The sequence below is a fragment of the Adiantum capillus-veneris genome, chromosome 21 (genome assembly GCF_014529385.1).
Source record: "Adiantum capillus-veneris isolate H3 chromosome 21, ASM1452938v2, whole genome shotgun sequence".
NCBI lineage: Eukaryota > Viridiplantae > Streptophyta > Polypodiopsida > Polypodiales > Pteridaceae > Adiantum > Adiantum capillus-veneris.
The window spans coordinates 134,624,182-134,637,714 of record NC_140951.1 but is presented as its reverse complement, the minus strand read 5'-3'; the positions used below and the strand labels follow the sequence as shown (position 1 = coordinate 134,637,714).

Sequence of the window (13,533 nt, the reverse complement as noted above, 5' to 3'; positions counted from 1 at the left end):
TAGTTGAGGACGACTATGATTTCAAGAGAGAGGTAATGTCATAAAATCTAATATCTAACCAACCCAAATGATTTTCTCATATTAAATTGATCACTTAATGTGGGAGAATAAACGGGAACAAGTGTTAAGATATAAATATGTGCTTATAGATCTATCTCAACACGGGGCCAATGGTAAAGGGGCCCAAATGGGAGATGGTCTATCAAAGAGCAAGGCTAACCAATGGAGCATAAGACCTTAGGGTTAGCTTCATTGAAGACCTCCAATAATGTGTGTAAAAGTCCTTTGACCTTAGGTAAGCTAGGGCTGAGCTTGAGGTGGGAACCCGGCCCAAGCTCGAGGTGCTTGTCGTGCTTGAGGTGCTTGTCCTGCTTGAGGTGCTTGATTAAGGTGCTTGAGGTGCTTAACTTGCTCCATGCTTGAGGTGCTTGACTTGCCGCTTGATTAAGGTGCTTGAGGTGCCTTGACATGCTTGTGGGAATACCCCTTAGTTCAAGTGCTTTGTCATGCTTGGTGAGTAAGGTGCTTGAACACCTAAAGTCAAAAGCATCCCTACAAGAGGGGGGGTGAGCCCTTTTCCTAGGGATTAGATAGAGAACACACATTCACACACACAAGGGAAGCCCCAACTTGAAGAGGCAGCAAGGACACATGTCAGGTCCCTACCCATGTTACCTTCATGTGTTGCTTGAAGCCTATTGGCTAAGCTTCAAAGGGGTCCAATGATAAATTACTTGAATTACCTAATTGTTTTTGCATTTATCAAGTCCTCTCTCTCAAAGGGGAAAGGGAGACACTTGTCCCAAGCCTACACCTAATGCTAGAAATGGCCCAAGCTTGTGATTGGCTAGGCTTGGCAAGAGCCAATGAGCTTCAATTATGAGCTAGAAGGAGGGATCGACCTAGCAAGGAGGGGGCTTGCTTGAGGGGTATACTCATCCACACACACTCACAAACACTCTCATTGTGTGCTATGCAAAGTGCAAGAGCTCCCTCTCCTTCTCCAAGCAAGTAGAGGTTGAGAGCCTACACCAACACTCTTGGCTATGGAGTGCAAATCCAACCAAGAGCCATGCTTCAATGCTTAAGCTTGCCATCTCCTTCTTCTTCATTACTATGCTATTATGTATGCTAGCACAAGAGTTATGATAAGTGAGGAACTATTTCTTTCTCCTATGAAATGTTTCTTCTTCCTCTTCCCTACACTCATTCCCTACTAGCTCTCTCCACCTTCGAAGGTGTTTGAGGTCTTGGGACTGAGGCTTGGGATAGTTAAAGCTTTCTTCAAGTTCATGTTATGCTATGATTGTGATGCATGAAGCTTTCCATCTTCATTGCATCACCTAGGTCACAAAGGAACACAAGGAATGTATTGTAACAAGTCTCTCTTAATGGGAGAAATCATAATACAAATGCCTATTGGAGGGATGACCGGCTCCACATAAATCCGGTCCTCAACTGTTGTCATGTTCTCTAAATTCTCTCTCTTGCAAAAGTATTGTTCATGCCAAGTTAACTAATTGCTATGATTATGTTGCTATCTTCAATTATGTCTACCCGCTATGCCCACAAAGTTATTTCTCGAAAGTATTCTCATTAATTTCCGCTACTCTCAAGTTGAATAGGCTAATTCCATTACATTCAATAAGTCAATAAAGAGCTATATTTCCGTGTACATGGTTTTTGTTAAAGATTCTCATAATGAACCTAATGTTTTAGCAAAAGAAGATATAAACAATCAATAGGAATTAGAGTTATCCAATTTCCTCAAGGGATTTCAAGATGTCTCTATTGACGACATCCCTTGTGAGCTACCTCCCAAACTAGGGGATGACGGCCATGCAATTGAACTTCTTCCAGGAAGCTCACTGCCTAATAAACCTCCTTATCAAGTTTCTCAAGCTCAACAAAAGGAGATTATGCAGCAAGTGCATGAGTTGGTTGAGAAAGGCATGGTTAGTCCTAGCTCTCTCCATTTTGTTCACCAATGTTATTAGTGCGAAAGAAAGATGGCACATATCGTATGTGTGTCGACTATAGAGCACCAAATAGGATCACTATCAAGAATAGGTTTCCCATTCCATAGGTAGAAGACCTATTTGATAAGCTACAATGGCTACCATCAAATAAGGATAGTTGATCAAGACATTCTAAAGACCGCATTTCACACTATGTTTGGTCTTTACGAGTACATTGTCATGCCTTTTGGATTGACCAATGCACCAGCCACATTTAACCGCCTGATGGAGAAGCTATTTAGGCCTCACCAAACCTTTACTGGAGTGTTTTTTGATGGTATAATCATCTACTTTGATTCATTAGACGAACACAAGCAACACCTCCAGGTAATATTTCAAGTTTTACGAGAGAATAAACTTTATATTAGTCAAAATAAAAGTGAATTTTTCTTACAAGAGATTCAGTATTTAGGTCACATTATCTCTCAACATGGAATCTCGTAAGATACATCTTCTTCCTCTCAATCATTCTCATTCCCTGCTAGCTCTCACCATTTTTGAAGGTGTGTGAGGTCTTGGGACTGAGGCTAGGGACACTAGGTGTGTTTTTCAAGAATAATTTGGTGCATGAAGCTTCCATCTTCATTGCACCTTCGAGTTTTGTCAAGGAACACAAGAATTGTATTGTACAAAAGTCTCCTTTGATGGGAGATGCTATAATACGAAGCCTTTATGGAGGGGGGACCGGCTCCATGTAAATCCGGTCCTCAAGTGTTGTCAATTGTTTTATTTCTCTCTCTTTTCAAGTATTGTCAATGTCTAGGTGTAAATTGCTATGTTGCTTTCTCAAATTAGGTACTCTCTCTATGCTCATTAGGAACTTGTTCTTAATGAAATGCTCACTATGTTATCAATTTCAGCTACACACAAGTTGCTAGTGCATTAAATGTTACATAGGGTATTTGCCGGTTAGGAGCACGAGGAAAAGGACATTTATTCTGCCTAAAATTTGAGCTAAGCAGTCTAAAATATTAAAGATAAGCTCAAAGCTCAAATTGTTTGGAGGTTTAATGTGAACACTAGACTAGTGGTCATGCATAACAATGTTTGAACAATGTTTGAGAAAAGTATGTCTCAGCTTACAATGGTGATACTTGAAAATCCAGTTATGCCTCTTAGGAGCATGAGAACAAGGAAATATTGTGCCTAAAAATTGAGCAAAGCAATGTGAACATGTGAAAATTTGAAAAATAAGCTCAAATTTTGCACATTTTGAGATTAACCCCGCCTCAGGGAGTCCGCCTGCCCACACCTAGTATTTTAGCTTTGCCAAAATGGATAGAGTCCTCTCTACCCCTGCCCAATTGAGGCATCGATGCAGAGAGCAAGCAGGAAAAAGGCAACATTGCTAATGCAAGCGAAAACCTTGCCTGTCTGTGTGTGAAACTCTTCTTAATCGTAAAGATTACGAAAACAAAAAAAGTTATATCAAAAGCCATGCTCCATGGCATCTACCACCCTTCGTTGGCCGATGTTACACACTCTCTCTCAAGCTTAGCCTTGAGCCGGTTGACCCTGTCAAATAAACGAGAAAATTTTTGGTTCAAAATTTCAAAACTCTTGCAAATTTGAAAAGAATCTACGAGCCAGTTCACATGGCTTGAGGGTTGCGAACTTGTTGGCAAGTGGCAACCCAAAAACATGCAATTCATATGGAGACCTCTAAATTCAATAAATAAAGCTTTTTTTTCAGTATTTCTTGCCAAGAATCTTGGGTTTGTCGCTTTGCATTCTCAGCTCGCTCTTCTTATTTATTTTATTGCTCGTATTCCCTAAAGCAGTAAACACCAAAGTGTCTCTTGCCACGAATACGAATCTGGTGCTTGTCTTTTTTCGTGGTTGTGCTCGCGCTCCACCCCCAGCCAGGCATGGAGCAGGCTCGCAACCAGCTCGCAACCGCTGCTCAAGAAATTCGGGAAAACCTCATATGTGAACATAATGAATTCGCAACATGTTCGCAAACACGGTCCCATGTGAACAGGCTCTAAAGACGCCGCTTGTCTCACAGGTGAACGTCGCCATTTTCGCAACCACGGTCCCATGTGAACAGGCTCTACCGCAACCGCCCGCTTATTTGGAGGCTGTCCCGCCCACCATTACGTTGTCCGCCTTGTACGACATGTTGAATTCAAAATCGTATTTTGAGGCTGCTTGCGGCTGGCACAACGCGAAAGAGCTTCGCGCGCAGTTTTCGATCCTTGATTCGATACAGAAACCATCTCGTTCCCCTCTGCTTCTTCTTACACCGCTTCCCAGAGCATCACCGGCCTCGTCAGCTAGGCTGCGGGCCGATCTCTCGCTGCACCCTCAGCATTAGCTCTTTCTCGTTCTCCTGCACGGGACCATCATCCACGTCGTTTTGCACCAATTCTAGATGGACAGCACGCAGAAGCTGCTTTCTGCGCTTGCCTTAGGGGTAGGCTTGGGTTTTGGTGTAGCCACCGCAGGGACAAAGAGCTTCAATGGATGGACCAGCGACTCACTCTCCGACCAAGTCCTTGAAAATGAGCTTCTAGCTCTTGTTGCGGACTGCGGTGAAGGCTCTGTCACCTTCGACAGATTTCCCTATTTCCTCAAGTACGTACCCATGGTGTCATTCAATTTCTCCGTTAAAATTTCTCTTCTTCTTATTCTTCCTACGTCCTTAAGTTGTATGGATGCTTTTCTGTTCCTCTGGGCCTTGAGAAGCATGCAGCATCTATTTGGCGTGCATTTGCGCTTATACTTCATGCATTCTTAACAACCCACTGTATGCGGTTTTCATGGGCCCTGTGGGTGCTATGATGCTTATGTTTTTTGCGGACGGTGGTGTTAGTGTCAATTGCTGTAGCAAGGGTGAAATTTCGTTCAGTACAGGGGAAGACTGCAGCCATCATAAGTAGTAGTGAGAATTGGCTAGTGTATTTCCCATCATATGCACATATGGTTGCTGGCATACTCAAATTCATGAAAATTGGGATGATGTGCATACGGAAATTTTCTTTGAAATTTCTAAACTCATATTTTGATGTTATACCCTGATTTTGTCAGCCGTTCTTATGTCCAGAATTTTCAGTTGTTCTTATACTTGATCTTAAAGAGATGAAGACTTTTTCAACTAATTTTCAATGTTTCTTTTGTTTCTTTAACCTGAGCAGCGAAGAGACAAAGGCTTTATTGACAAATGCAGCCTATGTGCATTTAAAACAAACACAGTTAGGCAAATTCACACGAAAATTGTCTCCAGCAAGTCGAGCAGTTCTTCTTTTAGGGCCTGCAAGTAAGCATATGATGTGTTTCAATGTACATAGATGCTCTGTACATTGGATGCAAGCTTGACTAGGTTGTACAATTCTTTTCTGCTACATTCGAAGAATGGGCACCTCATGATTGGTTTTTTCCATTATTTTTCTATTTTAATCAAGGATGAACTATTTTTTCTTTTGGATAGATGTTCAGTTCTATCAAGCCAGTGTCATTTAGAATGCTTTTTGTGCCTCTTCTGCACAGATTAACCTTCACTTTGTTTGGAAGCTTCTGAAATTTGTTACTTCTTTTAGGGACTGAACAATATCATAAGATGCTTGTCAGTGCCTTGGCTCATTTTTTCCAAGCCAGGCTTTTGATTCTGGACATCTCAGACTTCTCTTCTACGGTTAGTCTCCGCAGACTGGTACAAGCCTTGTTTTTGTTGAATGAGATTAATGAAATTGCAGTAGAGTATGTGTCTCTCGTTCATGTTATTTGAATTAAGAGAGAAATAATGGGCCTTGCTATAACAGATGCAGATGAAGTATGCAAACTCGAAGGACCTCACTGAATTGTCGGCAAGCCTCTTTTATTTTCCAGGAGATTTAGTTTCCAATCTTAGTGCGCCTTTTACATTGTGCCTGAGAGCTATTGGTGTTTTGTTTGTTTCAACTTTCAAAGGACTCAACATATGGAGCGGTCCGGTGCATGAATGGATTTTTTGGCAAGAACTCTGTTGCATTCCCAAACGGGATAAGTAAGTATCCAGGCAATGTTTTTGCATTATCAACCAATTATGTGTTGGAACGTGCTCATGCAACTTGAAGAGCTGGTATTTCTAAGGGCCAGATCTAATGCGAAAAACCCTTTTATGTGGTCGATACTTGGCTCAATGTAGAAGCAAGAAGTTTGCAGTGCATCATTTGTTAGCTGTGCACCTCATAAATATAACGACCTTGCGAACTTTATGGTGATTGCAAAGCAGGGTTTGTGCAAGCTTTCCTCAAGAAGATGGAAGCACAAAATCTTCAGTTGTTGAAGATAAGAAGCTGGTGTCTGCTCTGTACAGGGTAGGCTGTTTTCTTTGAGTACTTAAAAGGCTTTAATTTCAGCTCATTGCTACGTGCCATCGTAGTGATATACTCTTTCACCTTTACAGGCTCTATCAAGACTGTCGGAAGATGGCCCCATTATTCTGTATCTGCATGATTGTATGAAGCTGGTCAATGGAAGTTCTGAGACAGTTACACTTCTCCGAAATATGTTTATGAAACTGGCAGGACCTGGTGTTTGTATTGAGCTCCAGATTTTTGAAAGAGCCTCGTAATGAACAGGTGAAGCCTGCATAAGTAGCTACAATTTTATTTGGGTCCATCAGCATCTGCTGCAATGGAATCTGCTTTCTAACACGGGTGCAATGTTTGCAGGTTTCTGCATATTGTGATGAGAATGTGGCTGCCCTCTTTCCATACAAGATCAACATCAAACCGCCTACGGATAATGATAAAATTGTTAGCTGGAAGAGTCAACAAAAGACATGAAAGTAATGAAGGCACATGGCTTCAGGAATCGGCTTGTAGAAGTAGGATCACGGGCAAAGTGCTACGTCCTACTTTCAATGGCCATCTGTACAGTTGGTTAAGACTTTTTCCTCTTTAATTTTCAAATTACAGATCCTTAATTCAAACAATGTGAAGTGTGAGGACCTCGACTCACTTTGTTTCAAAGGTGTTTCGGTTGGCAATTGTAAGTAGCGAAGTGCACGTCTGTTGCTTTTTCAAGTGGTTGAAGGAGAGATGTACCTGAATTGACTGAGTTGTGGATGGTTTGGCAGTGATTGAGGAGATAGTTGTTGCGGCGATTTCCCATCATCTCATGAACACTGATAAGCCTCAAATTTGCCAAGGAAAGCTGATTATCTCCTCCAAAGGTGACTTCAGCTCTACAAGAATGTTATACTGTTTAGGCCTTGCTGCTCTTGGCAGTGTGATTACGGTGTGCTTGTCATTTGGCAGTCTTGCGCATGGGCTTAGCTTATTCCAAGCAGGCGGCCTCAAGACCAAGGATCCAAAGCTGCAAGCAGATCCCAACTCAAAGCATTTACAGGTCAGTTTTGTGGTTAAAGAACTTCTTAGGACGCTGTCAGCGTCTTGGAGTACATGTATTCTATGTCTTCCTCAACTTACAGAAAATCATAGGCGGTTTGTCTTCTTAGCTGATGGGCTAAAGTTTGAGTTGAACTAATATTTTTTCAGACTCTAGTAGGCATGTCAGTTTGATGCAAGAGCTTCTCATTCTGCATATTTTGTTGGAAAGCTGTGTAGGCTGTTGGAACTAACGTTTTCACTTGATGCAGGGTGCTCCAGAATCTAGTAAAAATAAATCTGACAGTGCTTTGAAGGTGGTTGGAGAAGACAAGGTTCCCAAAAGTGACGCATCTAAGAAAACAGGCTTTGATGGCCCTAAGAACGATGCTCTCAACAAGAAAGTAGATACAGATGGCCATAATTACGATCCAAGCAAGGAAGGCGACACCTCTGCGACCAAGGAAGGTGCAATTAGGGATGGACCAACGTCTCCTGCTCCTGCTAAGGTCAAGAACTTTCTCTCTGCCGAATTTTTTTTCTCACAACGTTTTGCTTGGAGATCTGATGTCTCCATCTATTCTGCAGGAAATTGTCGTAGACAACGAGTTTGAGAAGAGAATTCGGCCAGATATTATTCCTGCTGGTGAGATTGGAGTTAGTTTCGAAGATATTGGTGCACTTGACGATGTGAGGGAAGCACTGCAAGAGGTTGTGATGCTTCCCCTTCAACGCCCCGATTTGTTCAGCAGGGGGGGGCTTGATTAAGGTAAGGAATTGTCTTTCCTGGTCTAAGGAGTGACTTGGATTTGGCTTAGGCTTGCACATGGTGCAACTGTTTGGCTTATCAAAACACTGATCTATTTTTGAAGCCTTGCAAAGGGATCTTGCTGTTTGGACCTCCAGGAACTGGTAAGACCATGTTAGCAAAGGCCGTTGCAACAGAAGCTGGTGCTAGCTTCATCAATGTGTCAATGTCGACAATCACCTCAAAGGTCAGACTTCCTTTGGTTGGGGTGCTGCTTGGTATGATGACAAAATCTCTAGTGCTTTGTGCTAAGTGCTCTTAGTTGAACCGCAGTGGTTTGGAGAAGACGAAAAGAATGTTAGGGCTTTGTTCACCCTGGCCTCTAAAGTTGCTCCTACAATCCTGTTTATAGATGAGGTATGTGCATGATTTATCTGTCAATCAACCTTATAATGTTGATTTATCACCATTTTCTTCATGAAAGCCGGTTTGTCACTGGATCAGGTTGACAGCATGCTAAGACAGAGGTCAAGAACCGGAGAACACGAAACAATGAGAAAGATAAAGAATGAATTCATGGCTCATTGGGACGGGCTTCGTTCTAAGAGTGGAGAGAGGATTCTAGTTCTGGCAGCCACTAATCGTCCCTTTGACCTGGACGATGCGATCATCCGCAGGTTCGAACGAAGGTGAGCGTGTTCTTCCTGGACTAGGTTGTGTAGATTGCACAAGGGATTACAATTCTTAAATACGTGCAGTGCGCCTATGTGATTAGCAAATTAAGAAAAAAAACTTCCTTTCTGGGTCTATTGTAGGATCATGGTGTATCTTCCTAACAAAGAAAACAGGGAGAAGATACTCAATGCAATTCTTTCAAAGGAAGCTGTATCAGATGATCTCGATATTGCTGAGCTTGCAAATATGACGGAAGGCTATTCTGGAAGTGACCATAAGGTTGAATTTTCACTAGGGTACTCACTGCAGTGCCTTGTTGAATAAAAGCTTCAGTTTTGTTGAAGTTTTGTGTGTATTTCTGCAGAATCTGTGCACTGTTGCAGCATATCGACCAATAAGGGAGCTTCTGAAGAAAGAAATGCTTTGTGTACATGACAATTTTTCCCCCTCCCATTTGTGTAGTTGTTGTTGTGAGCGTAGACATTAAATGTTTTCTTTCTATATTGGCTTGTGTATTGAATGCAGAAAAATGGGAATGCAGCCATAGTTTCAAAGATTCCATCGGCCTCACATATTAGTGAAGATTCAAATTCTGCAGAAGCCACAGAGACCAAGGTTTTGGAGCCTATGCTTCGGTCCTTAAACATGGAAGACCTGAAGCAAGCAAAAAGCCAAGTGTCTAGCAGTTATGCCGCTGAAGGAGTGGGTATGGCTGAGCTGAGGGCGTGGAATGATATGTTTGGAGAAGGGGGTAGCCGAAAGAAACAGCAATTGACCTATTTCCTCTGAGGCATTGTGTTTCAACATCTTACAACGAAGGGATGGCAATCGCAGCTCCAACAGATGAACTACATGTCAGAAAAGGGTAGAAAAGCAGCATATACCCCTTTCATCAAGATCCTCATCTTTCTATTCTCATAGCTCCAAGGGCTGTATATAGCTGTTACTTCTCAATCTTTTCTAGAATGGCTTGGCACTGCATCATAGGTCGGGCTTCTAGTCTTCGAAGTGCATTCTTTGGAGACTTGTCTTGGTACTAGCATCAAGGGTATCAGGTGTATATTAGTTGCCAAGCACCATTCTTGTGTAAGGCATTCATTCATTCATTCATTCCAGAAGGGGGGCTCTTTGAGCTTCGTTGCATCAGTGTAATGGAAGTAGTATCAAATTTTCAGGCTCTCAAGAGTCTGGAGAGAGGCCTCTGATTATTCTACAGTCTCTGTACATTGAAATATAAAAGAGAGTGCGTCTTACATATTTGTAATCAAGGAATTGCTTAGTCTGTTCAAGGAATGTGGGGATCTATGAAACGTTCAGCTATGTGAGCAGCAACTTTGTCTGAAAGAATACATAGGGCGTTGGTTGTTGTTTAGATGGGGGATTCCTGCTCGAGGTGGTTGATCGCCATCGCTACACAATAGAGATTGGATTGTTCTTTTTTTCGACACACCAGAGAGCGAGGTGCTTATCCCTTCCTAATAGTAGCCATGTTACATGGTCTGGCAAGGGCCGCGTACCATCCGACAAGAGCCACGCGTAGGCATCACCATGGCCATCTAATTGATGCACCACATGCTGAGATGACGGAAAGAACTTGTAGCAACCAGCTAGGAGCCTCGTCCTTGGGTGACCCAGGATGCATTGGAGTGTCCAAAGGCAAGAGCCTTAGCAACGTGAACACCACGTGTCCCTCGAGAGTGTGAACCGACGGGGGATTTGAATCCACAACACGTACGTTGAGAGGCCAAAGCCTTTATGTTAAGATCCACTCTTTGGGGGACTAGAGATTGGATTGTTTTAAATAAATAAATAAATAAATAAATAAATATATATATATAGAGAGACCTACAACTTGAAATAACATCATAATGCTCGACTCTTGTCAGGTCGTGCTCTTAGTCGGATAAGCTAGGCCAACATGATAAATTTTTGGGAAAATTATCAAAATACCCCTCTAATTTGTGGAAATTTCCAATATACCCCTCAAATTTCAACAATTCTCAAAATATCCATGTATCTATTTTCATTGGATCTTCAAGATTTTCTAATCTTTATTCTTGTTTGACAATTGAGATCGGTTTTTGAATGCTTAGCATGTAATGTTTTTCAAATTACCTCCCAAAAAAAAAGGCAATTATGTCTAAAAATAATGAAGGAATTCATCTCCAAAGCCTACATAACCAACTCAAATTTTAGTTTTAGCATCCTGTATGGTAGACAATCACTCTTCTACCATTTCTTTTTTTTTTTGAGAAATTTACTCACAACTAGGGGTATTTTGGGAAACTTCAAGGGCATTTTGGGAATTTATGACAAATTATGGGGGTGCTTTGGAAATTTTTGAAATTTGAGGGATATTTTGGGAATTTCCACAAATTAGAGGGGTATTTTGGTATTTTTTCTTAAATTTTTTTTGTTGTTGACTCCACTTTGGTTGACCATCTTGAAATGCCTTTGAAAACATCTTTGCTGGATCATTAGGTAGCTCATAGCCACCTTGTGTAGGCATGGCGTGCTTCTTTTCCTAGTCTTCCCTTTCTTTGATGATCTTCATTCGAAATATGGACATGGGTAAGTAGAGAACATCTACTAACATAATATGGCGGAAGGGGGAGCCTTTTACACGTGTCGCAATCTGCGACTTGAAGGCTAAAGTCCAAAACAAAAACAAGCCCTTTTGCACGCGATAAAAAGGGAGGGGGGGGGGGGGGGGGAGAGAGAGAGGCCGCCGAAGGCAACCGGCCGTGCTAGTTGTCTTAAAGTTGGTAGAGGCATAAATCCTTCACACTAGCCACTCGCTTTGCCACCTTTACCATCCGTCTCTTTTGAGCTATCAAGAGGGATTTAAAGGTTTTTTCTACAAACTTCCATAATGTTTTCTCTCTTTTTGATCATCCAGCTCTTTGGTCAGTATTCGGTAGTGAAAATTTGAGTGTGGAAGACGCCTTTAGTTAATCTTGTTGTAGGGTAAGGGGCCCAATAAAAAACCACCCCCCAAAGAGAGGACAATGACACCCCAATAATAAAACAAAGTTGGATCCACTTTGTGCAATTCAAAAGGATTTTCAACGTTCACTTTTTTTGAAACGAAACCTTTTCATTGGGCAATGGGTGACTTTAAGCCTTGTTGGCACTCATGTATTTCTTTTGGTATTGATGTGTCTTCTTTTTCACACCCATTTTTGTTACACGAGAATGCACAAATGGAATTGTAATTTTCAGCTCCGATCGTCAAAAAAGTTGAGATCAAATTTTTTGAAAAGCTCTCAACGAGGCAAATCAAATGAGTTATTGACTGGTTATAATTGAGCTCGGAGATTGGAGATCCAGGCTCCCACTCTTAGGTGGCCTTATATTGGCCCCTTTACCCTAGTTGCTTTGGTTGGATAGGACCCAATGACTTCGACGGAGCAAATGGGACCCAGCTGCGTTTTGACAAATCTTATTTAGCGATTTCTACAACTCTTTGTCCCTCTGTGCTTGTAGGCGTGCTTCTTCTGGCTCTTAGAATCCTCTTCACATTCATTTCCATTGGATGACATGAGAGTCTGCATTGAGTGCGGTATAGGAAATGTGGGGTAAGGCTAAAGAGCAACTGGGGAAACTCTTTGCTTTGCCCTTTCTCATGATCGCTATGCTATGGACCACTCTGTCGAGGTTGTGGTAGAGTGTCATTGTGAAGAACAAACCTCCTCTGATGCTCCTCCCTTGCTCTCTTGTGCGCTCGTCCTGCCTTCCTTGCGCTTCGTCACTCCTATGGAAAAGACAAATCATTGACATGCATTCAATTCTCCACCCAACCTTTTGGCGTCCTTTGGAGTTTATCATAGGCCTCCTTCCCATGCCCTTTCAAAATACCCCTTGGAGATCTTCTCGTGAACTAGGCCTTGAGCCTTGACGCCCCTTGCTTGGCATGCTTGATCCTCGTTGGACTTCTCAGCCAACTCGATCGACCTTGCCTACATGTGTGACCTCTATTGTCTAACATTCTCTCCCCTTTCATTATACGGGAAGTGTTTTTTTTTTAATAGCATAAATCACAATTGTGAGTGAATTATATTGAACAACCCAAAAAATTACAAGGTCTTGTCATGCTCTTGTTGAGCCATGACATCATCCAGGGACTATAATTACATCGGCTATCAGGGCAGCCACCCCCACCACCCCGACGCCTCCTCCTCGATACACAAGGTCCAAAAACTTGTCCTTATGAAATCTTTTATTTACCGCACCAAGATTTTCCCCTGTCATAGGCATTCCATCTGCTGACAACAAGGCACAAGTAGTCCTAGACCAATCCTTCGAGTGTTGCTTGTGCCCGAGCATCCATATTAGCACTTTGCTTTCTTGAGTAATTTTTGCGAAGCTTGCCACCTCCAAACCTCCTTCAAACACACGGCGGTACCTTGTCTGCCATACATTATGTAAGAAAAAGTATCTGATGATTTGAGTGCTGACGAGGAGGGCAGCACTTCCTGTATTCTTGCCTCCAAGGAAAAGGTCAGTCTTGAAGAAACTAATTTTCCATGTTCTTTCGACCCACTTGCATATTTTCCCTACGAGGCCTTTGATAGTTGGGCAATCCATGAATAGGTGGGCCAGATCTTCACTAGCCATCCTGCACCCCAAGCATCGATCTGATCCAATTCCTCTCTCGTGAATCTTCACCCCCGTCGATAGAGCACCCCAAATTACCTTCCTTCATGTGTTGTGGAACCTTTGGCTTCTATATGTTCTCCATTACTTGCTCCCACCTTTCCTCTGGCTATTGCTTTTTCCA

At 42.3% G+C, this 13,533-nt stretch overlaps 1 protein-coding gene across 1 annotated transcript; it reads left to right on the top strand.

Moving 5' to 3' along the window:
* The first annotated feature begins 4,145 nt into the window (after nt 1-4,145).
* On the top strand, nt 4,146-10,006 carry LOC147431779 (uncharacterized). Its single transcript, XM_086494274.1, has 23 exons — nt 4,146-4,595; nt 5,156-5,277; nt 5,558-5,652; nt 5,780-5,824; nt 5,928-6,003; nt 6,232-6,316; nt 6,406-6,457; nt 6,527-6,580; nt 6,674-6,697; nt 6,763-6,828; nt 6,920-6,992; nt 7,081-7,176; nt 7,262-7,352; nt 7,603-7,636; nt 7,732-7,839; nt 7,919-7,976; nt 8,083-8,099; nt 8,203-8,325; nt 8,412-8,495; nt 8,583-8,767; nt 8,894-9,032; nt 9,118-9,180; nt 9,279-10,006. Exons 1-23 carry the CDS (start codon nt 4,393-4,395, stop codon nt 9,540-9,542), a joined length of 2,157 nt encoding a protein of 718 aa, XP_086350400.1. The 5' UTR covers nt 4,146-4,392; the 3' UTR covers nt 9,543-10,006.
* Nucleotides 10,007-13,533: the final 3,527 nt, after the last annotated feature.

Excerpts from the sequence above, each read along its gene's own strand:
- LOC147431779 (XM_086494274.1), top strand. The coding sequence starts at position 4,393 with ATGGACAGCACGCAGAAGCTGCTTTCTGCGCTTGCCTTAGGGGTAGGC. Across the intron at positions 7,840-7,918 it reads CGTCTCCTGCTCCTGCTAAG|GAAATTGTCGTAGACAACGA; the intron begins GTCAAGAACTTT and ends TCTATTCTGCAG. Across the intron at positions 9,181-9,278 it reads TGAAGAAAGAAATGCTTTGT|AAAAATGGGAATGCAGCCAT; the intron begins GTACATGACAAT and ends TATTGAATGCAG.